The 27680-nt window shown below is 37.9% G+C and overlaps 1 protein-coding gene and 1 long non-coding RNA gene across 4 annotated transcripts in view; one reads left to right on the top strand and one right to left on the bottom strand.

Annotated features, from left to right (window-relative positions):
* The window catches only part of RAB11FIP2 (RAB11 family interacting protein 2), a 41609-nt gene extending 39005 nt beyond the window's left edge, over window positions 1–2604 (bottom strand). Inside the window, exon 1 of one of the 2 annotated variants that reach the window (XM_023224357.2) lies at window positions 1467–2604. In XM_023224357.2, the coding sequence (XP_023080125.1) occupies window positions 1467–1819 (353 nt within the window). In that variant the 5' untranslated portion in view covers window positions 1820–2604. The remainder of the gene's footprint in view (window positions 1–1466) is intronic. The other variant, XM_023224358.2, reaches the window with a different exon arrangement.
* Window positions 2435–24486, top strand: LOC111550783. 2 transcript variants are annotated; one of them, XR_002734173.2, is made up of 3 exons: window positions 2435–2765; window positions 14339–14444; window positions 24304–24486. It is a non-coding gene; the product is annotated as an uncharacterized LOC111550783 (long non-coding RNA). The 2 variants fall into 2 exon arrangements; XR_002734172.2 differs by lacking the exons at window positions 14339–14444; window positions 24304–24486 and adding exons at window positions 5180–5222; window positions 7808–7873.
* Window positions 24487–27680: the final 3194 nt, after the last annotated feature.

The following is a 27680-nucleotide window of genomic DNA, read 5'->3' as shown; positions in this document are numbered from 1 at the left end:
ATGTTAAATATTTACTGTCACCCAAAATTGGCAATTTGAAACAGATTATTTGGTAATTATCCATTTTTCACTTTCAATTTGATAAAGAATCCCTCGGAGGAAACTGAATGCCACTCTTTAGGTATCAAATAATTTTATTATTCAAATCATTGATATATATTAAACTTTACACTTTAAAAAAAAACTTTTTCTCTCCTTCTAAAATATTTTCATCTCAATTAAATAGTACCATTTTTCCTTCTGCATTCCTAGTATTTCTGATCTCTCTACACTTTTACTCTACATATATTAAATCTTAGGTAAAGACCTGATTTGAAATGAAACAAACTCCAATCAAGAGAAGGCTGAGAGCAGAAATGTATACAACAAGAGATAGTTGTTTTAAAATGTAAAGAATTCACATAAACTTCAAGAAAAATATCATTATAAAAAAGTTTTTTAAACAGTAAATAAATTCAGTTATAACTGAACGAAACACCCACACTATTTTGGAAATGGAAAGTACTCTTAGAAGTTCAACCAGTATTTTTCTCCCACTAATTTCATTAATATAATGTCCTTTTAAGTTTATGGAAGGGGTGAGTATACCTACCTCTAAAAGCATTTTTTTTTTTCAATTTAAGACACAATATCCTAGTGTTAATTTATATGACGATTTTTTAAATTAAAATATATCTAACTCAAGCTCAACAGTCATACTGAAAAAGCCACTGAAGATGTCATCAAATCATTTCATCACAAAAATTTATCATTCTCTCCAATTCTACAGCATTTAGTATGGTCTAAACACAATAGCTTTGGAAAACCAATTCTGAATTAATACAATAACTCTGATGTAATTGCAAATTCAAAGGAAAATGTTAGTGCATTCGAAGTTGAGGATGTTTGTACATACTTTTAAAACTTTTTTTTTTTTCTAACAGGTATAGACTCCCATCAAGGCGTACTGACCTCGAAAAATGACGGAGCTAAAATGAAGGCTGTGTTTATAACGCTGAAATGAAATACTGAGTTCTAAATCTGGTAATTTATCTTTCGACAGCTACAAAGTGCGACACATCAACATTACATTGCCAGATTTAATTTCTGATCTTCCATTTCACTGATAACTGTAACGTTTAAAATCCATAACAATTTATATGAAGTTCTAGCTAGTCAATACTGTGATCCAGTCCTCTTTTACTGAAACAACGTTAACTTACTTAAAATCCACCGCAAAATATTCAATTATTTGACAGATGTTTACCTCTAACAGAAAGAATAAGGGATCATTAATGATTCCATTTAAAAAATATTTCATCACGAGTGCTACTTTTAGTTCAGATTCATGCAAATACAGTGCTTAAAACTGGATCATATTTCAATCCAAAAACCAACGCCCGAAGTACACGGATAATTTCCAAGAACAGAAAAACCATAAATAAGACATAAACTCCCCCAAATTCAAAATAAATTACATAACTTACTCTGTTTTCCTTCTTTGTTTGTCCTCAAAGATGTCATTGAGATTGATTGCCACCTGCCCTAAAAATTTATCCAGACCCACCAGGGACCTGTGCATAACTATAAGGAAAAGAATGTATTTCTCTGGATTTCCCTGCATTAGCAATCCAGGTAGCTCGAAAGAGGCCTCCTCCTTCCAAACTGGCTCAAGGGTTTTCTCAGCTACAGAGGTGGAGTACTTTTCCTTGCCCAGTTGAATTATAGTGTATGTGTCATTGGTGCCACTTTTGCCTTTTGGCTTCAGATCTTTGGCTTGGAGCACTGTGACCTGCACGTGGGTTGGAAACCACTTTTGGGCTTGCTCGGACAGCATCATCCTGTTCTGTTTCTCTGCATCCGAGTTCACAAGCACAAGCAGTGCCCCTCCCGGAGGGAGAGCCTAATTCCTTAATCACAGCATCCTAAGGGCACTTAACGGAGACAGGCAGGCTCAGGGCTCCCCGACTTCCCTATGGCTGATGTCAAAACGCTTCGCGGGGGCAGCCCAGGGGCACAGCCGCTCCGGGGGTCCCCTTTCGTCTGGAGAAACACACAGGCCCACCATCACCTGGCCGCGCCGTGCAGGCCTCTGCGCGGACCCCCGCTCCTGTCTCCACCTTCCCCAGGCCTGCGGGCACGTGAGGCCTGGCCACCGGTACCTGGGCGGAGGGCTGTGGGGGAGCAGGGAGTCCCCCGCCCCAATTCTGCACCCCTGGCCTCCCGCCTGCCTCCTTGCGGCCGCGCAGCCTCCGCTGCCTCCGCGCCTCCCGCCCGCCCGGCGTTCGTCCACGGGCCCGGCCCGGCTCCTCCTCCCGACCCCGGTAGTACGAACCGCCGGCGGTAAACGCGGCCTCGCTCCCTCTCGCAAACCTCTCCCTCCTCCTCCTCCCCCTCGCCTCAGCTCCTCCTCTCGGGCGGGGGCGGGTAGCCGGGGGTGGAGTGGAGGCGGGCGGGGGACGCGGCCGCCCCGGCGCCGACGGGACGCGGGGCGGGCCGCGGGCCGCGGGCTGCAGGACGGCGGGCGCTGGGTTCGGCCTGGCTGGGCCAGCGGCTCCTAACACCGGACGGGCGGCTGCGGCGGCACTTCCGGGTTGGCCTTCTCCATGTTGGTCTCGGGAACGTGAAGGGGCGGGGCCTCGAGGTCAGGGGTCAGCGCCTCCCTGGTTGCCGTGGCGACTGGAGCACGCGACGCGGGCGCGATGGCGGGGACTCTAGGCCCGGGACTTGATGCTGCTTGGGCCTGGCCCAGTGGCGGGTCCTGGGGACGTGGCAGAGGCCGGCAGGTGAGCCCTGGGGAGGGCTGGGGACCGCTCGTGAGAGGAGGTCATCAAAGATCCGGAGACGCCCCTAACTAGGGCGTCTTTGAGGGCAGGGAATCTGTTTTAGCTGTGTCCTGGATTTCCAGTGCCTGGCACGAGCAGGTCCATAAATGGTGTTGCAACGAATTAGGCCGCTTCACTGACCGAAAGCAAACTCTTCTCCAACCTCGTATCCGCCCTTCTCTTTTCGAAAAGCCCGTAAATTGACTGAAAATGACATCCCCCACCCAGACGAAGGGCGATAGGGAAGCAAATAGTTTCCAAAACTAACACGGAGTAGAGATGTAGGGAGGCACTGGGCTGGCATCAGAAGACCTGGTTCCGGCCGCGCCTCTGCCGCTATCAGTGTGTGTGACCTTGGCCGAGTCATTTCACCTCCCTGAGTCTCAGTGTTTTCACTAGTAAAAAAGCCAGTTCTACACCATGTCTAAGACTCCATCACGACTCCATGGGCTTGACGTCAAAAGGACCCCCGTGGGGACTCACACTGTGGTAGACTGTGCAGATCGTGTGGAGACCACACCCCAAACATGGGTTTCGAGTTTTAGGAGATAATACCTGTGCCTTTCCTAGCACAATGCGGCACATAAATCTCCTTTTGCCCCTCTATTTCTCAATGGGAAGAGACACTTATGTACTAGCCCTATTGCCTTTAATTCTGTTGTGTCTTACCTTCCCAAGGAAATTCTAAGTTTTGGGACTGCCTTGTCTATCATGCAGTCCCTTCATAGTGGCTAGCATGCAGCAGACAATTTATTGAATTACTTAATGCCTTTTTTCCCTTTACAAGACTAATTTTGAGAGTGAAAAATATGATACATGTAAATGCACGTTTTTTAACTTAAATGGCCATAAACATGTAAAGTATCGTGTTTATTATTTTCAAGCAAGGTTTAAAACTTCTCATTTAAGGCAGAATTTTTCATCCCTGGGAGACAGTGTATGAAAAGGCCACGTGTGGAAAACAGAACAAAATCATCATACTGCGAATATAGCATCTGGATCCCAGAGTGCACAGTTGTCAACTTTAAAGAAAAATATTCTTAGGGATTTTTAAGCAGTACATTGGAACAGTCAATGGTGGAATTTCACCAGGATCTCTAGGGAGAAATAATTTGACGCCTGAAACTTACAAAAACCAAATAAGCATCATGAAATCAAATTTAATTAAGTTTAGAGTTCTTATACCATACATTTTTAAAAGTCTTCATGTCTCTATTAAAGGTTGTAATTAAATAAACAATAGAAAATGAATTACAATAGTGGATGTGTATTTCTGAGGAGCTTAAATTGTTTGGTAAGCTTTATTAATGATTATAAACTTGTTTACAAGTATCATTTCACTCATCTCTGAAATATAGCCATCTCTAGGGTAGAAGTTGGCAGCAGTAGTTCACAGCAACGCAATAACATACTCCAGCACAATTCAGAGAATATTCTAAAGGCAAGAGCTGAACATTTGGAACTACTAACCTCTCTTTCTGTAGCGCCTAAATTTCTTTTGAGTTTTCCCAACACCGGGCTAGAGCCAAAATTGTTTAGTTTTACTGGTGAAATCAGAAGTTATGACTTAATATTTTTTAAACCAGAATAATAAAATAACATATTTTTGCCCCTGGGGAAAGCAAATAAACAAACAAATCAAATAAGCTAAATAGAATCTGGGATTGCATTATAAAAAGGAAATGACTTCCTATAGAATGTTTTCCTTTTTTGATTATATTAAGAGAATAAAAACATAACAGTTAAGTCAAAGACATGGTTGGCTTATAGTGAAAAATAATGGCAATTACCTAAGATCTAGGATCAAAGTGCTTCTCCCAAAATGTTTACTGTTTTACAGTTTTAAAAATTCTTTTTACTAATTCTAAAATATACAGGGACAACAATTTAAAAAGGAAAGGATTGCATGTGTAAGGACAACATACCAGAATTGAAGAGAGTCACTTTTTTAAAAATTGTCCTATGACTAATGATATATCCGGAAATGTTTGGTACAATTCCAAAATCAGAGTCTTGGGAAAATAATGTATTTTAAAAGGAAAATGCTGAACATTCTAATTTTAAACTGTTACAGTGCCTACAGCAATGAGTAAGAATGCTTTGACCAGAAAGTTAAAATAGTCAATATTTATTCCCCAGGAGTAGAGGATTTCAGAGATGAAAATATTTACTACATGTTGCTCCTTTCAGTCCCATAAGAAGACTTATTCCAAACATTGGGGGAGATTTTCCCTTTGGATAAAGGCATCTCTAAAATCACGTCTTGCAAATCTGTTGCAGAACAATTATAATGCTCTCATGTTTAAATAGCCCACTGGGTCAAGCATGTTAATACTCCCATATATATTATGTAATGGATATTAATTATTTTCCAGATGGAGATTCAGAAACATAAGGACAACAAGAAACTTTCCCAAGGTATCATTACAGTCCTCAGACTTCAGACAAACACACACACACACCTCAAATATATACACAACTGAAATGTATATAAAATTCATATACATGTATATATGACAAAGCCCCAGAGTTATATTGGAGATAGATAGATAGATAAATAGATAGATAGATAAGATAGATCAATCTCCACGTAACCGTTCGAAAAATGAAAGAGTATTTGGCAAATTGATTTGAAATTATTATGGCAATGAACTGGCATTTGGGGATTTTGGGTAATTTTTTTTTTTTTTTTTTCATTGCTGGACTGATCAGTTTCTCTTCTGGGACTGGGCAGTGTGTAGATGCAATTTGTGATGCCCAAGAAGTAATGTGGTATGTATTGTAAAGAGCTCTAGTCCGCAGCCTGGGTCTTAATCCCAAGTCTGCCTATTACTAGCTACATTTCTTTAGAGAAGTCATTTTTCTTCTTTGGGCCATCTTGTAAAATGAGACTTTTATAGCAGCCACTAAAGGATCCTCTAACATTTAAAGATTCTACATAGTATAGCCACAATGCAAAGAAGCAAATTGTATTATAATTATCTAACTGAATTTGGTCAATATACTAAAGCAGATTTCCCTTTTATGTATCATATTAATAAAGAATTCTCTAATTCAGGAGAAAAAAATTATTTTTCAAGATGTCCTGAGAGCTGTCTCTCAAATGAAGGTAATTGATGATCACAGAAAGCAAGTAAATATAAGTTTTATTAATAGGCCCTGTATGAGACAATTGACACCAACAGCTCAAGATTTGGAAGAAATTGTGTATAGGTGTGAGTGGTTTTGAGAAGCCTTGAACTTTTTAATTGTAGTAATAAACATAACTTCCATCTGATTATTTGGAGCTTTTTTGAACTGTGAAAACATGCTGAGATTGGTAAGAATTTATGGAGCAAAATACACATTTGCATTTAAGAAGGTTTTGTGGGGGAACATCTTTCAATTTCCTTTTCATAGTATCATAGTATTCTGTTGTATAATTTTTATTCCTGCAACAAAATGCATATTAATGCATAGAACACAGATTGATTTACTTTAACTGGTGTATGGTATTGGGTGAGATGAATAAGCCCCATTTGATCTTTACTCCTTCCAAAGGACATTTATTTCCACTTTTTCAATTTTCATAAACAATGCTGCATGAACATCTATATATGTCTCCTATGCACATATGCAGGGATTTTTTTGTTTTTTTTACAGTTGACGATGAAATTATTGGGAGTTTGTGAATGAGAGTACAGAACACCTGTGGGCCTGAGTATTAGACTTGAATTCTAATCCTGGTTCTACAAACTAAAGAGTTATAGACCTGGCAAGCCACATTCTGTCTGTGCCTCAGAGACCCCTTCCAAATCCAGAATTCTCAAATTCCTTTTGTTATATTTACTGAGAAGCAGAGATTATTGCTATTGGAAGAAGATTTTGTGACTACTTCGGTATTTATCTTCAAATTTCAGTTGTCTCATCATCATGAGTCTTTCTGAAATCTTCCAGAACGTTGCTGCTTCTACGGATTTAGGTGCAGGTTAATAAGGGCTAGAGAATTTTGATTATTCCTGAAAGCAATGATTAGCAGAGTTCCATAAACTTATCATCTTTGTACTTTGTAAACATCTGCTAATTTTTTTATGTTCAGTTAAAATCCAAGACGGGCATTATTTTTTAAACAAAGAATGGATTCAAATTATAATGTTTCTGGTACAGCCTGGAATCCATAAGATTTCTGGGATAATATTTCTGGAAATATGTTCATTTAGAGAGCATTAAACTGGTGGGTGGCTGACAAAAACATGGGTTGGTGGTGCTTTTTTCCCCCATGTGAGATCTAGTGTTCTCTGCCTTTCTACTTACTTGATCTATGTTAAACAAAGTAAAGGGCTTTTGTTGTGTTTTGTTTTATTTGTTATATTTTATGTGTTTGATATAAAGCCTGGGGGGGAAAAATGACATTTTGAGGGATAGATCCAACTCTTCTTGTTCCAGGGCCAGATTTCAAACATTTCTCCTAAAGCAACTTTCAACTGACCTGAACAATATTTTAGTCCATCTGGATATCTGATCATAAAAACACTTTGGGCTTAGAACTGTGTGCTTATCTTTTACACATTCTGGGTTAGGTCACCTTCAGAGCACCTATAGGTTGTAATATAGAGAAGAACTGTTGCCAATATGTATTGTAATCATTTTCTGGTTATTGGAATGATCATGGATGATCTGCATAGCCAAAACTGAGCATAAGATGTTGCTTAGCAATGTATACCTAAAGGAAATACTTCCTTTCAGGAATTATGTAGTATAGTGGACAGAAATCATCTGGCTTAATAAACTAATGTTGTATATGCCCTTGAGCAACTTAAAGTCTTCTTTCAGAAAACAGTGAATTTTACATTTCTTCACTCTCCAAACTTGGATCTTGGGTTATCCAGAGTGGCTTCCCAATAGATTCAAATCAATGAGAAAGTGCATTTTACTGTGGTTTTATTTTTAATCAAGTTTATGCAAGATGAGAAGGTATATGGATTGTGCAATTTGTGCCTATAACTGTGTTCTTTTAACACCAGAAAATGAAGGAGGTTTTTCAAAGAACCCTATTCCAAGTATGAAGTGTGTGGCATGAATTTCTAAGGTAGGTTTTGCCCAGATCACCTTTATAATTTCGATGGTCTTTGTTTTCCTTTCTGTCTACACTTGGACATTGGGGGAAAAAATGGAGCAAGCTAGCTTTGTAAAAGTGAAGTCTTCTGAATTAGGCACCTCAGGAATCAAGGGCTTGTAATGCTTTCTGAAACAAGATTTGCTGCAAAATTCCTTGTGTAGAGACACTGAACACTATTGAGTATTCACCCTGTGATAGATTTTTGTCCCCTGGGCACTAATAACAGTGTGACCTTGGGCAAATTATGTAAACCTTCCAAATTTAGGTTTCCTCATCTGCAAAGTGGGTTGTTGGGAAGATTAAATAGGGGAATCAGGTACGAGTGCAGAGAGGGCCTGACACCTAGGAAGTGCTCAAAAGATGCTTGTTGCTGTTGTCTTGGTGATGTGTCCCTTCTTCTGCAAGTACTTTCCTCTATCTGAAGGCAAAGACTACACAGCAATTGGTCTGGACTCTTCCTCACCAAATAATTAAGGATCCTAAGCTGTGGCAGGTGCCCCTCTAACCCAGCAAGTGAGAACCAGCAAATGGAGACCCTGAGTTATTTTTGTTTCAAGTCAAACTCAATGTTATTGGACACTCTTTCTAAACAAAAGTAACATAAAATAAGCCCTTAATAGTATTTCAAACCTTCTTTTAAAATTTAATAATGACTTTCTAGGTATCCTTTTAACAACTTTATAAAAATGAATCAGATCCTTGAGTTGAAGAAAAATAACTCCTTACATTATATACCTATAAGTAGCAAAATTAGAAATATATGTAGTAGATCATATACCAGGTAGTATTTTAATATTCTAGATTTTCACTTCAGAGGGAATTATGATAAATTTAAAAACAAAAGTATAACATCCTGTGAATATTATAACAAATATTCTGCTAACCAGTATATCCATCCTCTGCTTCCCTTTCCTCTCCCTCTCCTCCTTTCCCCTCCCCTTTTTCCCCTTTCCCCTCCCCTCCCCTCCCCTCCCCTCCCTCCCTCCCTCCCTCCCTCCCTCCTTCCCTCCCTCCCTTCCTTCCTTGCAACAGAAATGTATTTCTCACAAGTCTGAAGATGGGAAGTCAAAGACCAAAGTACCAGCAGAATGGTTGTCTAGTGAGGGCCCGCGTCCTCCTAGATGACAGTCTTTGCACTGTGTCCTCAAGGGTAGAAGGAATGAGCCAGCTCTCTGGGGTCTCTTTTATAAGAATGCTAATCCCAGTCAAGAGGGCTCTGCCAGGGGCCCTATCTCCCAATATCATCACCTTGTGCTAACCAATATTTTCTAACTTCCATTTGCTACTCTAATGTTAACTTTGTTATCTCAATTTTAATAATAATAATAGCTGACATTTGCTGATGACTTGCCTTACATTGCATTCATGAACATCTCAATCTCATTTAATTTGAAAGAGACAAAGCTACAGCCAATACACACATTACCACTTTTTTTCCTATCCTGTTACAAAGAATGTGAAGTTGTGGGAGAACTCTCTTTAGGCATTGCTCACATCAGGACACTTGAAAAACAGATCCTTCATATCCTTTGGACAGCTCTTATATTTCAATTGGCTTTAAGCATTATCAGAGCATCCTTGACATGATGTCAGGTCCTAACACTGCTTCAGTGAAAACACAGAGACAAGCAAAAGATAATTGATATCTTTTCTGCCGCATGACATACTCGATGAGCAGCAGCATATACTGTGGTGTTTGGCATCCATAAACTGCAGAGAAATTGAAATGTATTAATAAACTTTATGCATGGACAAAGAGTGACCTAGGATATCACTGAACTCTTCTGCCTTCATAACCAAAGGTCAAAATGGTAATAGTCTGTTCCTTGTAGAAAAATATTGAGTTTTCATTCAGTGAGATCAAGACTGACCCACTAATTCAACCTACAGTAGACACTTGCTGGAGAATAGAACACAATAATGCATGTAAAGTCATTTTGTAAACTAAATAATTTTACAAATATGAAATTTTATTACGATTTTAGTCTTGTATCTATTAAATGTATACCTATTAGCATGCACACTCTTTTTTTTTTTTGAGACAGAGTCTCGCTCTGTTGCCCAGGCTGGAGTGCAGTGGCCGGATCTCAGCTCACTGCAACCTGCCTCCCAGGTTTACGCCATTCTCCTGCCTCAGCCTCCCGAGTAGCTGGGACTACAGGCGCCCACCACCTCGCCCGGCTAGTTTTTTTGTATTTTTTAGTAGAGACGGGGTTTCACCATGTTAGCCAGGATGGTCTCGATCTCCTGACCTCGTGATCCACCCGTCTCGGCCTCCCAAAGTGCTGGGATTACAGGCTTGAGCCACCGCGCCCGGCCCACACTCTTTTCTTCTGGCATCAAAGGTTGCTTAAAATAACAGTGGAACATTTAAAAGCAAGAGAATTCCAATTTACTGTCATTCAAATTATGTTAAATCCAACTCAACTTTATAAGCGAAGGAACATGTGAAGGATAAATAAGAATTTGATAGTTAAGAGGACAAATATGTGCAGATAAATATATGTGATGGTCAAATTGATTATTACAGAACAATATACTGTATTAATAAAACAGACTAAATTTAAATGTATTGTGCAATGGCAAACCTAGTGCCTTCTTGGAAAAACATGCCTTAACAAGCTCATGTGGTTTTAAGATTGATAATATCTTGATAATAACTTAAGTTTTTCTTATTCCTAGTAATTGCTGGCCTCCTTATGACCTTCCTTCTAGTTTCAGGCAGTAGCTAGGAGAGCTAGACTAACTGCTCCAGAGAAGCGAGGCCAAGGCATACAACAGAGTGACCTCTCAGCTTTTCCATTTCAAAGGAGACGATAGGGGAAGATATAACAAAAGCCAAAATGTGTGCAGTAAAGAAAAAATTGGGGAAGAATGCAGTTAATGAAAGATGTACACTTGACAAGGATTTCACTGGACGAAGTAAAGGATAGGGAGCTTGTAAAGAAGATCAAGATAGTTGGACAGGTGGAATGTTTCCAAGACCTTTCCCCTCGCCATGCCACTTGTTGAGCATGGGAGCTGGGCAAATTGATGATAGACCATCCAGATAAATTTTGGCATCTAAAAATAAATGTCACTTGCATCTTGTTTCTCAAGAGGGACCTTGAAAGTGAGCAAAGTCCTAGAGCTCCCTAATCCCATGCACCACATTGACTTGGAGCAGCAACAGTAGCAGTAGAATAGCAGAGCAGGGGACTCAAGGCCAAGATGGGCTAGATACAGGCAGCTCCCTGAGCCTCCTGCCATCACAGAGGTACCTGAGAAACTCCAAAAATTTCACTTTCCCCTGCAAGGTGAGAAAATAACTGAGAGAGGGCTGATAGACTAGGATCCTTCAGGTTGGGATTGGGAAAATGCAGAGTACATGGATAAAGAACCAGGGACTGGCCATGATGGGACCTACACCTATTACTTCATATGACTTGCTAATAGGAGTCAATGCTGACAGCCATAAACCCTCCTGGGCTTCTCCCTGAGGCCTCAATTTCAGTCCAGCCTTCAGAACTTAGTTTTGGTCTCAGGGAGATGGATAGGGAGATGGAAATTTTACTTGAGTTTAAAAACCTGAATTTATGTAGATATGACATTTTCTGGCTACATTTTGACATGAGTAGAACTAGGGGAATCAAAATAGAGATTATGTTGAGTAATAGGGAAATAGAGTTACAGTTCTTGCCTATCATCTGAGTATATGGCCTGAAATACTGTACCTGCTACATACATTTGTAAGCAAAGTAAGGTCATGGCCAGAGCCCAAGAGTTTGAGGAGCCTTCTGTGATGTGATGAGATGGTCTTGGGTCCCCTATACTATTAGCTTGTGGTGGTACATTAGGACTAAATGTTCCAGATGCATTAACATAAACCTGAAGTGATGTCCTTAGTGAACTTGGTCTTAAAAATTAATTGCACTTTGGTTGGGTGAACTACCAACAACATACAGGGAAAAGATGCAGGATCTTGGTTGATTCTCACTGCAGTAGAAACTGATATTGTGGTGTAGCAGCTTGTAAAATTAATGCAAATTTGAGATGAACTAATAAAAATATAGTTCACGAAGGTGTCCCAATACTTGCCATACCTCTCCTCTCCTGTTACAGTAGATCACCCATCTGTGTTCCCATCTGAGGACTCAGGTATTGGACTTCATCTCTTCTTGTCTTCTCAAGGATTTTGCATCTGCCATTATCCTTTCTCCCTTCTGCATCCTCTCAGTTGTTTTCTTCTCTACTGGATCAATTTCATCAACCTACAAATATTATCTATTATTTCTCATATTAAAAAAAAAAACAAAAAACTTGCACATACACCCCTGCACCTTCTCCAGCTACCTTTCTGTTTCTTTTTAGAGCAAAACTTACTGAAAGACTTGTTCATATTTACTTTCTCTTTCTGCTCTTTTTCTCTCAAATATACATCGATCAGATTTTTGTCTTCACCCCTCTATGGCTACACATTGTCACAGTCCATATCTTATTTGGCGCAGTTAGCAGCACCTCACATGGTTTGTCGCTTTTTTTTTTTGTGGATTAGGTAAAATCAGTGTTTACATTTATAAAGCAGGACATCTTAGGATAACTCCAAGGTTTGGATTGATGGCCTGTTCCATTGTAATATTTGGTGTGTTGTAGTTCAGTGTCATTATGATACTTGGTGATAAGTAATAAAGACTTAACCCCAAAGCTGGCTTACTATGCTTATTTAATGTATTTTTTCTATTATATTTAAAATATATTTTCTATTCATTTGGTGCATCCACTATAAAATTTATTAGAAAACTTGAATGAGCTGCTTCTCCAAAAAGCATGATTGCTAAAGAGCACTTTTAATTTAATAACTTTAACAAGGGATTTGAAGCTGGGACTTCAGGCATAAATATTTGAGTCTTGGAACTTTTCTCTGGTTTTGTGATATATATAATAACCTAGAATTTTATACACATAATATGTAATATTAACATACATACTATATGTAATTTCTATGTTTAGTATTATAAACTTATTAGAAAAATATATTGTAGTATACATTGTGTACTATTATAAATATAATTCAAATATATAACAATCACAAACAATAGATACTAATTATTATGTTATAGGCATATATAGTTAATATGCTCAGTTTTATACATATGTATATAATTTATATATTCTTTGGCTGCAGGAACCTGAGACTCATACCAGTTAATTTGTTTAGAATGGTTTTGTTATATTGATATATGTGGACCAAAACTGAGGTATGGAATTTCATGGATATTTAAGCCTAGGAGTCAGTCCTGGGCTAGGTGTCCTGGAGTTTAGCTGGAGTTTGAGGGGTCTTGGCAGCAGGAATTCACAGCTTGTACAGGTAATCCACTCCTGACATGCCTGGCTGCTTCTCCCTATGTCTCCATCTCCTCACTGTCACCTAGTACTCTGTATTTTGTCTCTCCCTCCCAGTAGTAGTTACTGCCTACTCCTGTTCTGCTTCCTCCTCTTAATGCTCCCTCTTCTTGCCAGGATTTCTTGTGACACTGACTTACAGCTTTTAGCCTTAACTTCCATGATTGAAAGGAAGCATCAGCTTTTCTTGATGCAGGACATCTCATAGCAGCTCTGGCTCCGTGACCGTATCTGTGGTTGGGTGAAGGGAGAGAGCTAGGGCTCTGAGGTCTGCATAGGATTTCCCTTTACTTAGGGATGTGGGCGGGGCCAGTTCACCTGGATGGAGCTGTGGTAGGCAGATGCAATGACTGGCATATAGAACATATTAAAACACAGTCATTGAAAGCTTTTGGTGTGGTTCAAATTTCAGGGTCAAGCTTCACTTAAGAACAAAAATGCATTCTACTTCTCAGTTTAAATGAAATATAGTATTCAAAATCACTAAGTATAAGCTCTTATAACATAGATGTTGTATGATAGAAGCACATATCACTCCATTTTTTTCTATATTAATGTTTGTAGATTTTTTCTTTCAATTGTTGGACTAATAATGACTTTGCAAATTATAATTGCTAATATTCTCTGGAGTGGAAGGCTTTTCAAATCACCTTCCAGTATTAATACCAATTTAAATTTAAAAAAAAAACTGAGTTGCATTTGGAATTTCTGGATTTTTCTGTTTGTCATGCAAATATTCAGCTCTGTTCTTTTTATGATAATATGAAATAAAGTAGTTTCTCACAGTAACATTGTAAATCATTTGCTTTCTATTACATGCAGCTGGTTTTGTTACTATAATGATTTTCTATGAGTGCATATTGCAGAACACATAAGATGCAATGTGATATTCCTTTATTCAGAATTTGTATGCAATTATTGTTTGCCCAAAAATAATGAGAAAATTTGGAAATATAGTAATTTATTGTAATACATTTATTTTTAATATGTATCTACACCACGGGAAAAAATCTAACTTAAAAAAAATGACATGCCATCTTTTTTTGTTATATAGACTAGAGTTTTCATCTCATGGAAAATTCAGAATCAGAATCAAAAACAGCTGAGGTAGTTACTCGGGTGCCTTCCTTCAGCTTATTCAAAAGAACATAGGATGAACGGTAAGAATTCAGTAAACCACAAATTATTTTGGAGTATCTGGTTTATATTATAAATAAATTTTTCACTGCTGGTTGGTTTTTCAAAAATATTGTCTGTATTTTTGATATTCATTCCTGTGATCTAATGTAAACTCTGTCCTACCAGTTTGGTGTATTGGTAGTTCATGATTAAACTTTTTTTATTACACTCATATGTTATACATATTTCTCACTCTGCTCTCTTGAATCTCTCTAAATGGCAATAGTCTTTAAGACATGTCATGGAAAATGTTAAGAGAAATGTCCCACTTTTGTGTTGGCACATATGAATTTCACACCTTGAATGGAGCCTAGTTTCATCAATAATGAAGCATCTACTTTTCAGATGCTGAATGAAAAATTATTTCGTTATTAAGAAGAAACAACAACAGCAACAACAAAAAGTAGAAGCAACAACAACAAAAACAGTCAAAATGAAGTGTCACTGTGGCATCAATGTTTTGTTCCTTATTGGTCTTGACTAGAATTTTAAAAGACTTGTTGATAAATCTACATTTGTAGTTTAATGAAATCACAGTAGATTAGATTTTGGTTTTAAAGTATAAATGTTTGTGAACCTTTTCTTATATACTTAAAAAAATACTTATATTTTCATTCCTAACTACAAAGGTACCATCACTAATACAGTGCATTGCATGTAATAGGGAAGAAAGAAGATTACTAGTTATTGCCTGTGTGCCACATATGTTAGTAGTGTGTTTAATTCTCACTGCAGTGTTCCGTTATTAATCTCATTTTCTCAGTAGTTCCTGTGGCTCCATAGAAAGGAGCACAGAGTTTATAAGAGAGGGCAGAGTGGGGCAACATTGCACCAAGAAAAGGTTTTGGAGGCAAGAACTGATGGAGAGGGTGATCCCTTAGGAGTGAGACATCAGGTTGGGCGTGATGGCCCACATGTGTAATCCCAGCACTTTGGGAGGCTGAGGTGGGTGGATCACTTGAGGTCAGGAGTTTGAGATCAGCCTGGCCAACATGGTGAAACCCCATCTCTACTAAATATATACGTATATGTGTGTGTGTGTGTGTGTGTGTGTGTGTGTGTATTAGCTGGATGTGGTGGTGAGTGCCTATAATCCCAGCTACTTAGGAGGCTGAGGCAGAAGAATCACTTGATCCCAGGGGGGGAGGTTGCAGTTAGCCAAGATCATGCCACTGCACTTCAGCCTGGGAAACAGAGCAAGACTCCATCTCAAAAAATAAAAATAAAAAAAGAGTGAGACATCAGTGATGGAGGGGCCAGCATGATGCTCACTATGACCAGAAAAAGCCAACCCACTGTCTACACAGGGGCCACCATACTGGTGGAGCTAAGAATATATGGAACCAGGTAGATCAGCAAAATGAAAAAGCACCCCTCCACACTGCTGACAAATAAGTGACCAGTTACCCAAGAAGATCCTTTTTCCCTGAAAGTGTTGGATCTTCAAAGGAAGTAGGGTCATCTCAAACCAAATATCCCCTCCACCTCCTATCTCACTCCCATTTAAAGAAAGGACCAAGCTACCTCCCCATTCCAAGTCCTTTGAGCCACACATGGACGGTGAGGTAAGGTTGGGCGAGTGCTTTCGAGAGGATATAAATTGAACTTTGTAAGCCTGAACAGATATGTATGTGTTTTAATTCCAGTGTGCTTAGAATATTATGAAACCTGTTGAAGGTATTGTTAAGGGATGTGTCTACCATAAACTCTTGTAAAGAAAAAACAGGAAAATCTGTAGATCAAGCGAAGAGAAGTTTATTAGATCTGCGGAGTCTTAGTGGTACTTCAAAGTGGGGGAATCAGGAAAAGGTGTTGGGACCTCGGATGGTTGTTTTAAGGTATTGCGAGGCAGGGGCGGGAGTAACGGGATGAGCTTGCGCAGTGTGACGTAATAGCTTTGATCAGTTTAAAGCAAGGCTAGGAGCTTGAAGTCAGTCCTCTGAGGAAGGTGCTAGTCTTAATCTATGAACTGTTTAGTTGACAGCTTACCTTTGAGAACTGGTTTATAGTTCTCTCTTTCAGAATAGCCCTTTTCTGGATCAAGCATTCATGTTATTTTGCTTGGTCTCAGTATTGTTGAACACAGGGAGAAAGAATTATTCCTGGTCTCAGTACTGTTTTAACATAGGGACAAGAAATTGTAAGAGTATTAGCTCTCAAATGAGAATGGCAGATTTGCCCAAATCAATGCTAAAAGTGGTGATTGGACAAAAATAAAGGTCTTTTACATTTATACTCCCACTTCACTGAGACTTTGAGATAAATAAATTACATTATTACCTTTATTTGGAATTGGAGGCTCAAATAAGCTAAAAATTTGTCCAAGATCACAAAATGAATGATTGGAGGAGTCAGAATTCAAACTCAGCTCTGTGTAAGGATAATCTGGCAGAGATACTTGCTGCCCCACTGATTACCTGTGTTGGTACGATCTAACTTTAAAGTCTTCCCTTCTCATCTCCCCCCATGTCCACGACTCCCAGGAAAACTTAACCTTTTTTCTTAATAGAGTTTTGATACAATTTATTTTTTCATTAAAGGCTTAAAACAAAAACATGCCCTTAGCATGAAGCATGTTGGTACTTAATTACATACTCTCTTGCATAGTTCTTTGTCTTTTCTTTTCAAAAATATTGAGAAAAGCTGGAAGTGCTTCTTACACTTCTTTTGTATCTCCCAGCACTTAGAGATGCTAAGCACAGAGTAGAGGCCCAATACTCCATTTAACTGGACTGAATGTTTGCCAGTCCTCCAGTAACAGTGTACAGAATTTTAGCTACTATTTAAGGCACAGTTGCTCTGCCAAATATTTGTTGTGAGAAATAAGCAAATATTTCCCAAAATGTTCAGGCAAGCATATTACCACTGCAAACACATTTTTCACTGCAAAGTGTTTCTCTTATTTTCATATTTATATATATGTGTGTGTGTGTGTGTGTGTGTATGTATATATAGTGGTGTCTCAACTGCATCAGAAATAAAGATAAGACTACAGAAACAGAACAACTGGCATTTCAGTTCTATGTGTTAAAGATGGTTTTTTCAATCCCCTGACCTGTAAAAACAAAGACAGCAACTCAGGAAATAGTGGAGGTTGTCTTCATATGTATTTTTATTTAAAGAAAAATCATCTCTTATATCACAGGGTATGGAATAGAAGTGGAGAAAGGTGAAGGGCATTTGTTTTCCCAGGAATGTTCTCTATAACCTTCCTGACTTCCACAGGCCACCTTCAGACTGCCCTTCTCTTATTCTTTAGGGCCACCACAAAGGGTCATGTAACTTGATTTTTCAGTTGGATAAAAATGTTAGCAAATGGGGACCTTACACAATGTTATTTCCTGAGGGTCCCACATTCATCTAAGGAGAGCCAGAGCTACCACCATTTTGATGACAATGATTCACTTTCAATAAGATTCTAAATTGTTTTGAGATTGCACAACTGAGCACAGGTGGCTAGTGGTCACTGGTGCTTTCAGTGGTTTAGACGATTCAGGAAACAGTGACAGACTCTACTGTCACAATTGGGGTGGTGATCATGATCTGTGTTTTCTTTGGGAAGGGAGAGAAGCAGGTAGAGGTGGCTTTAACCACTAGTAGCCGGTGTGTCGTCCCTGGTAAAAACATCAATACAAAAGGGGTATACACATTTCAGACTCGAAAAACCATCTGTTGTATGCTTCCAGTGAAGATCAACTAGCAGATTTGGAATGGAAAATGAGGCAATTACTTTAGGCACAAATGCTTTGATTTGAAATTACCTAGATCATGTATGCTTGGTGTTTTTGTGGTTGTCACTGAAACGAAAGCAATTCTTCGAATTATTTAGCAAATAACTTTATCCATTTGACTAAGTTAATAGACTCATTGTCAAACATCCAGGAAATTCAGAAAATATTCAGCTTTGCATAAGGATAATTTTCAAACCTTTGAGCTTGCAATGGGAATAGATTCTACCTGGTGAGTGAAGTGTGTACTTCACCCTCCTGCTGCTCAGAGGGGACTCTTCACCCCTCCTTCCCACTACCTCTTAAGCCTTCTCTTTTCTTTAGTCTTTCTTTTCTCCACCCACCCTCTACTTCCTACACAAACTTATTTTGTTTTTCCTAGTTCAGAATTCTCTGAGTTGTGTAGACAAAACATTTTATTGTTTGATTAAAAAAACTTATTTTATTCAAGGTCACATTCAAGTTACTGCCTACAATGTTGTTACAGTTTTTCCTTACATATTTATACCACCTTTGGAGCTTCTGTGTCTAAACTATATCCTTTAAGGAAATAAACTTAAATGAATTTCTCTGAGTGGGCTTTGAATGAGCAAGAACTTGTTATTGCAGAACCTTCTAGGCCACTTGACTGTCACAACCTCCTCAGGTGGGATGGCTAAGAATGTTTAAATACAGAAGCTCCGCAGGGAAATTTCCTCTAACCATTTGATGCCTAAGAAAGAACGAACACCTAGTGTCTAAAGAATGTTACCTGTCCTTCAGCTCTTATCTGTGTTTGGTTTTCAGGGAGTTGGCTTCCAGCCTGATAACAGATCTCACCCTTACCTCTTGACCTAGCCTTCTGGTACCAGGTCCCTGTTTTGTGCCTTCTCAGTGCCCACTTTCTTCTTTTATCTTCTTGTTTTGACCTTGGTTCATTAACCTCATTAACTCAGGCTACACAAACCTCTAGCAGAGGCCAGCCACACCCCTTAGGCATGAGGCTGCCCCTCCTGGTCTGGCTGCTGGAGCCCTGCTAACTGGGAACAGACACTCTCCCTTGGTTCCATCTTCCTCAGTAAGCCAGAGTTGAGTTCAAGTAGGTTAAAGCATTACATTTGTAAATTTGTAAAGGATCAAGTTGTGAAAAGCAGGGCAGTCTTGTTCTTGGAGACTTTATTAGCCAGTAAATGCAATATGATACATTTATAGGAGTGAAGACCCAAGCTTTCTGAACTTCATTGAGCCAGAAAGATGTGTTTTAATTCATGGAGTTTATGGAATGACTACAGCATAGGTAAGCTTTTACACAGCACCACATTGACTTGAGGTAATCATAAAATAAAAATGGGCAAGGAGACCCTTCAGGTCGAAGTATAATTTATATATACATTTACCCAATCCAATGCAATGACCCCATACCATATGCTTTTAATTTTTGGTTTAATTTTTAAGCTCTTTTGTTTGCTTTTTTGATGTAAAAGAAGTATGATTAATGCTTTCTATAAAACTTGTATTGTAATAAAATGCACTGGCTATGGTAACGCTCATATCAGCAAAAAGTGACACAAGATAGCATTAAAAAGACCTTCACTGTGACAAAATAAATCAGAATTGTGTGGTAAATAAACCCTTTACAGCTTGTTATCATTTTGCTAAGAAAATAGAGCTACTGGCAACTTTTATATGGGGAAGCTGAACATAGGCTGGAAAGGTTTTCCAGGTGATGCTAAAATCCTCAGCTATATTGATGCAGGTCTTCTATTTCTTGTTATGTCATGAATTTTGGAAAATAAACCTTCTGAGAGGGAAAAGGTAAACATTTTAGGACCGGAATGAACTCGTATAAACTATCAAGAACAGATAAGGCATATAAGTAGCAGGGTTAGAGAATTGTTAGATTAATGATTGATAGATAGATAGATAGATAGATAGATAGATAGATAGATAGATAGATAGATAGACAGAGATAGAAGTTTCTTGTTAATTTTGCATCTTTTTTACATTTATCATAAGCCAGAAAATTAGCTCAGTTAGTTAGTTGAAAGGAAGGGCACAAAGTAATTTAGGTGGTTGATTTTTTAAAAATATTTGTTAATATTTTTATTATTCAACTGCTTTTTCCATTTAGAATGGCAAAGACAAAGGTAATACCACTTCATTTATTTCTGCTCTCATTGTGCATTTTCAGCCCACATGAGCCAAGCAAATCAAGTCACACACACACACACACAGCATGAGTCTCTCTGACTCCCTCCTATGTCTTGCCAAAGAAATGATGGTCAAGAGTTGGATGTGCATTCAGTCTTTTCTATTGATTTCACGCATATGTATACATACCTGTACATATATTGTTTACATAACTAAGATCATAATTTATCTGTTATGCTTCAACCTGTTTTTCACTCAATATGCCATGAGCTCTTTTTAAACATATCACCTTTTTTTTTTTAACTGGCTACATAGAATTTCATAGCATGGTTATATCATATTTCAGTTTTCTATTATACTACATTTATTTTCAGCGTTTCACTGTTACGAAAGTGCTACAATGAGTATTCTTGTATATTACTTTTAAAAAAGTGACAGTGTTTCTCTGGGATAGCGTCCCAGAAATGGGATTGCTGAGTCAAATAGTCTTTCTAAAGTCTTATAGGTTTGACTAAATTGCCTTCCGAAAAGCTTATTTATCTTTTCATTGAACATATAAGCATACCTATTTTCTCACATCCTTGAAAGCTCCTGATATTATAAGCATTTTTGTTCTATATTTCTAACTGTGTGAGTGGACATTTATATTTCATTATTGTTCTAATATTTATTTACTTAATTATATGGTCAATTTTGTGTTTCTTTATTTAATAATTATATTTTTTCCTGAATTGCCTGTTCCATTTTTTTGTACACTTTTCTTTGGGGTTGTTTTTTCTTTATTGACTTGTTGATGCTTTTTATGTATTTTGAATATTAAATCTCTGTTAAATATGTGTCAATATTTTCTTCCAGTCTGTTGCTTTTTTTTGAACTTTATTTCTGAATCCTGTTTTAGCATGTAACAATATTGCTAGCACTTAAAATTTCAAGAAAGCAGCTAGCTAACTGTTTGTTCAGTTCACAAATTATTTAATTAGTTTTCATTTTACTTATTTATTCAGTTCCACATTAATTATTATTTAAATAATTTTTAAGCATAAGCTTGAAATTTATTTTATTCTGAGTTGACAAAAAAAGTACCTTTTAATTTTTTTCTCTTTATTTTAAATGTGTCCTTCCCTTTAGAATGCTATTTCATATTATCACTTTCATCTCTTAAATTTTGTCTTCCTTTTTTTTTTTTTTTTTAATAGAGATAGGGTCTCACTCTGTTACCTGGGCTGGAGTGCAGTGGTGCCATCACAACTGACTTTAACTTTGAACTCCTGGGCTTAAGCAATCCTCCCACCTCAGCCTTCAGAGTAGCTAGGACTACAAACACACACCACCATGCTGGCTAATTTTTGTATTTTTAGTAGAGATGAGGTCTCACTCTGTTGCCCAGGCTGGTCTCAAACTCCTGGCCTCAAGTGATCCTCACATTTCAGCTTCCCAAAGTGCTCAAATTATAGGCATAAGCCACTGTGCTTGCCCAAAATTATGTCTTAAGTTTTATCTTCATGTATTTAGAGGAAATTATATCTATTTTTGGTATGTGAAAAGGTACCCCAAATATGAAAAGTTTACTTTAGCACCTGTGGCACGCAGACCCTAAAGTGACCCCCAATGAACTCTGCTTTTTGGTGTCCACTCCCTTGTATAACGCCCTCCCTTTGAGTGTGGGCAGGACCTATGACTTGTTTCTAACCATTAGGACACAGTAGTGGTGATGGGATATCACTCCCATGATTACATCATATTATATAAGGCTCCAACTCGCTAGCTCTCATTCTCATGCTGCTCATGAAGAAATAAGCTGGCCTGTTATGAGCTGCCCATGGAGAGGTCCATGTGGTAGGGAACAGTGGGTGGCCTCTACAATCTGAGGGCCTCAGTCCTGCAACCACAAGGGGATGAATTTTGCCAACAATCTGAAGGAGCTTGGAAGCAGATTTTTCCTCAGTCGGATCTCCAGATAAGAATGCAGCTTAGCCAATACCTTGATTGTAGCCTTGTGAAACTCTTAGCAAAGGATCCAGATAAGCTATGTACAGACCCCTGAACCACAGATGCTTTAAGGTAGTAAATGTGTGTTGTTTTAGCTACTAAGTCTGCAGTAGTTTGTTGCACAGCAATAGATACCTAATATAAAACCCACATTTGAAATAGACATCATTAGGAACAAAAATAGTGAGGACTAGGGATTGAATTATTAGTTCTTTGGCACTGTAAATGATCATGTTAGAAAAATGTGCTGTGGAGTAATACATATAATATATGATACAGAAAATGCTCTTGTTTTTCTAGCTCTTAAAATGTAGTTTCAATATTTTGCTGTTATATTATTAATGTAATACAGCAAATAATTAGAAACTGGGGGAAACTGTTAGATCAAGCTTTAAAACTCCTGGAACTATATTGCATAAAACACCTAGCATAATTAATTATGAGTCTGATTATTGGAATTTTACCTATGCAGACACTGAAACAAATACAGCGTCTACTCTAGAGCTTTCAAATGCACAGTTACTTCTATGTTTCGTAAATGAAGATCTAAGTGACTTTAAAAAGTGAGAAAATAAAACCTGTTCAGGAGGAATTTCTGAGTCTTCCATCACCATCCCTTCTCTGCCTTCCCCCTATTTGCAGTGGTCACTTCTGTGATTGTCTTTTATTTCACATTGTCCTTCTTTTTCTGTCTTCACTTTTTCCTTTTGCTCACCATTTTATGTAATCCATACATTGAGGTACTGCTTTTTTTTTTTTTTTTTTTTTTTTTTTAGGGTATTGACTAAGGATTCAACTTTAAAAAATGTAATATCAAATAATTATTTGGTCAGACTCAGTAGTTTTTCAGATTCAGCATGGTAAGAAGTTTGATTGCTAAACTGCTCAAAGATAAATGACTTTATTTCCTCGATAAATGACTGTATTTCCTCCATGCACTGCAGACTCCTCTGAGACATGTATTCTGGTTGCTAGCTGTGTCCCTTTACAGTTGCTTGAGTATAGTGTGTTTATTTCAAACTTAATAATCATTGCCTTTTCCCAGCCTTCATTCTTGTCGATTTTGATATGAGGCTTCTTTTCTATAGAAAGGTCTAGCCAGTGACTTCCATGCCACTTGACATCTTGGTCCTCACCATTTCCAGCTTTGCCAATGTTTGCAGGTATCTGAATAAATTTCCAGCTCATTTTCCAAACTTCACACAGCACTTTTCACTTTCTACTTTGCTTCATATTTCTGCACCTGTCTTATCTTCTATTATTAGAAGGCAGAATCCCATACTGCTGAGGACTGTGCTTTGCAAATAATAGGCCCTGGATAGATGACTAAGTGAAAGAAAAATTATTAGAATTTTTAAAGCATAGTTAATATGCTTTAATATGGATTTTGGATTTCGGAAATTGGTAGAATTATAAGAAAAAATGGGGAGGGGTCTTACAATTTCCTTCAGAAATTCAGTTTTAAATTTTGCTAAGTAAATTTAGACAATCATTTACTATCATCATTATTTCATAAAATGCAGTGCAAAACAAAAATAGGGTTTATAAATGAAGTTCAACATGCACAAACAAAATTCAGAGGACATAATGTCAGGATAAAAGATTGAGCTTTTCTTAAAATTGATAGATCAACTTTAAAATGACTAGTATACTCTGTTGTCCTCTTTTCTCGTTTTGCAGCAGACAGCTGAAATCTTTGTATTGTACTAGCAGAGTCTATATGTTTTAAAAATCACTGAGCTAGTCTAACCTTTCACTCAATACAATTATCCTCTTTAAACCACCGTGGGTAAGATCTGCTTGTTGTATGTCCAACTGTTGGAAAGCTTCTTGTCTCTTGCACGTGACTAGTAGTGGGTGGGAGAGAACCAGGTGGACAGATTCATGTAGCCAGCATCACTATTTGATACAGAGCTGTTCCATCACCACAGAGAAACTTGCTGAGGTACCTCTTTACATTGTACATTTTAAATCATTTATTTTATTTGAACAGACTCTCAGAAGGTGATGGATGGGATATTCTGAAAGTTGGAAGGCAGGCTTTGAGCCACAGAGAGCCACTGCAACATTTGAAGATTCTGGTGATGATGCTGACTGCCTGGCCACCTAAGAGGAAGAAAGGTTTGCCAACCCTTCTCTCATGCTCACCGTCCATCTTCCATCACCTTTCCCCCTTTTAATGCCCTTTCCCTGCTTTTTTTATCCAATAAACCTTTACTGAGCACTATTATGTCTCTATAAACTTAGAAGCTAGGAATGAAAAGATGGAAAATGAAATCCCTGCCATCCATGATTTTCAATTGAGTAATAAGACAGAGACCTACACAATGAACCACATGCAAGGAAAGGGATGTAGTGCCACAGAAGCATTGAGAAAGCAACTGATTCCGACAGGACAATTTTTACACGTGAAGTGACATCTGAGCTGTTCCTTGGAAGAAAAGGGAGAATCAGGAGAAAGGGCGTTTAAGCAGTGGAAACAAAGGCTATAAACACCGGGAGTGAGGAGCATGCCCTGCAAGCATGGCAAGTGGTCTCCTGCATTAGAACAGAGGGTTACGGGAGGGAATGTGGCTGGAGAGATAGGTGGGGGCTGGATCACAAAGGGCAACAAATGCCTTGCCAAGGAGTTGGGGCTAAGCAGTTGGAGGCCATCAAAAGATTTTAAGTAGGGATGTGATATAATCACATTTTTCCCCCTAAAAATAAAGACAATAAAGACCATTCTGGAGTTAGTGTGGAGAATGGATTAGAAGGGTGAAAGACTGGAAACTGGAAGATCACTTTAGAGGCTGACTTTCACAATAGCCTCTTCCCTCTAGGAAATAAACTCATCTACCTCCTGGTGAGGTTCAAATTAGGAATAAACGGGTGAGTTCTTTTTTTTCTTATGAAAAACTAAAGATGAAAGTGGAGATGCCTCACTACAACTAGTGCTTTAATTGCAATTTCTTACGGAAAGGACAGTTCTAAAACCTGCAAGTAACTGAAATTTGATTTTTTTGTCAGATAACTTTTGCTGGGACCTCTTGTATTCAAGCATCTTCATGGGCACTTGGGAGAAAATACTCAAATGCCATGTGAGAATCTAATAAAATTATTCTTTTTTGCAGTAAAAATAGCACTTCTACTAAAGTGCTGAAAGAATGATTTTTTTTTAAGCAGCAGGAAAAAATGGAGAAGGAATCCTTTAGTTTCAGCTGGAAAGCCTGACTGTTGTTGCTTTTCTCCTACTTGATAGCGTTGCATTTCCTTGCATTTATTTGCATCTACCTCTCCAGCTGAGCCACAATAAAAAGCACCTACCTCAAATACCTAGCACTAATGGCTTAATTTGACAATTTGTATATGGTATTCTTTTATTACCCTTTAGGACCTTAATAATTAGTTTTTCTTTAGTGCAGTATTAAAGCATTAAAGGTCATAAATTCCACAGTCACCTGTATCCATTTATTGCTAATTTATTATAGAACATATCATAAACTTTCCTTGACATATAGGCCTCTTCTTAACTATAAATCTTTTTTCAACTGTTTAGATAACTTATGCTTAAGTTCAAGAAGAGACCTTGAGGAGCAAATATTTAAAACATGTATTTATTACACATAATGGAGTAGGGTGGATAACCATGTGAAGTAATCATTTACATTCAGTATATTTATCACTTCAAACTCTTATAAAGATAAATTCGTTTTCAAGAGGGAAAAATGTTAAATGTCAAGTAGCTGTTTTCCTAAGTGCTTTAAAATGTCCAGCTGAATAAAGCCATCTTTCTAGTTAGGATAGAACACCAAAAAAGGTTTCCAATGAGATTAAATTTGTCACTAGTAACCTCAGTTAAGCTTAAAAACTTTGCAAACTTTTGATAGTTGTCTCTTCAGATGGCAAATGTATCATCTCAGTTGATAGAGGGTTGTTTCCTCTGTTTCAGCTATGGAAATAACATGTCGTAAAAAACTCACAGTTCCTGAATGCATTTACCTTACTGCTTAAACTTCTGTATGGATGCGTATTTGTGGCACACGTATATTCAAAAAGGGAGAGGAGAAAATCAACTTGCTGGAAAATCCATTTGTTGAATGAGTAATTTGCTGAAAATCACATTGCTTTCATTAATGTTGTCTAATATAATCAGTAACCATGATGCATGAGATAGTTACAACACTCATAGGGACTTTTTCTCAAAGCTTTCATTGAGCTTTAGTTTTCTGCAGCCCGGTGGTTAGCCAAGCTAGACTATCACAGGTTTTATCATACTCTGACTTTGGGAAATCAAAAACTTTGAAGTGAATATTTTCAACTACAAATGTAATTGTATTCAGTGTCTAATGATTTATAAACAATGGGATGGGTTTTTTTTCCAACATATTTTTAGTCCAGCCTTCTGCAGTTTTCTTTATTTACCAATTAATCAACCCAATTCAATATGAACATTTTTATGCACATTTTAAACATTTGAGAAGTGCCCAATGTCTCAAATATTAAATGCACATGAACTTAACATTTAACTGAACTGACAAGTCCACTACAAATGACTAGAGTGAAAAGAATACAGCAAAACTAAAGCTAAACTAAAACCAACACTTTGATAAACTATTGAACAGTTCAGCCACACAATTTGCTGAAATCTTGCTTTATAACAGGGGCTATGTCTTCTTGATAGCATGTTCTACATGCAGCAGTGAAGTGAAGATTCTGAGAAGGGATTACCATACCTACTGTAAATAGAACTTCAAATTTGAAATACATTAGCTATAAAGAATTATGCAAGAAAGAGTAAAATTGTTGCAAATCCCTGAGGAATGCAATAAGATGAATAAAGACACAAATGTAAAATAACTAGAAAGATACAGGAGCTACCATATTGCGAATTCAATTCTGGCCTCTAACTGATTAAAAACAATAAGTTGAAATTGCTATACCACTTGGGAAATTGGTGAAATAATCTTAAAAAATGTTAAAGAGTCTGTTGAAATAGAAAATGGCATCAAAATCATTTTGAAAAATTGGTAGTGTATTAGTCTGCTTAGGATGCCAGAAAAGAATGCTACAGACTGGGTGGCTCAAACAACAGTTTATTTTCTTATAGTTCCTGGAGTCTGGAAGTCCAAGTTCAAGGGGCCAGCAGGGTTGGTTCCTGGTGATGCCTCCCATGCAGCCCTGTGAATGGTCTGCTTTCTCTCTCTCCTTACATGGTCTTTCCTCTCTGTGTGAGCATTTCTGATGTGTCTTCAGCATCTTATAAGGACACCAGTTCTAGTAAATTAGAGACCCCCATTATTTTGAGCTCATTTAACCTTAATTACCTTCTTAAAGGCCTTGTCTTCAAATACAGTCACCTTGGGGACTGGAGCTTCAACATACAAATTT

Source organism: Piliocolobus tephrosceles, chromosome 9 (assembly GCF_002776525.5).
Source record: "Piliocolobus tephrosceles isolate RC106 chromosome 9, ASM277652v3, whole genome shotgun sequence".
Classification (NCBI taxonomy): Eukaryota; Metazoa; Chordata; class Mammalia; order Primates; family Cercopithecidae; genus Piliocolobus; species Piliocolobus tephrosceles.
This window is presented reverse-complemented; position numbering and strand designations above follow the sequence as displayed.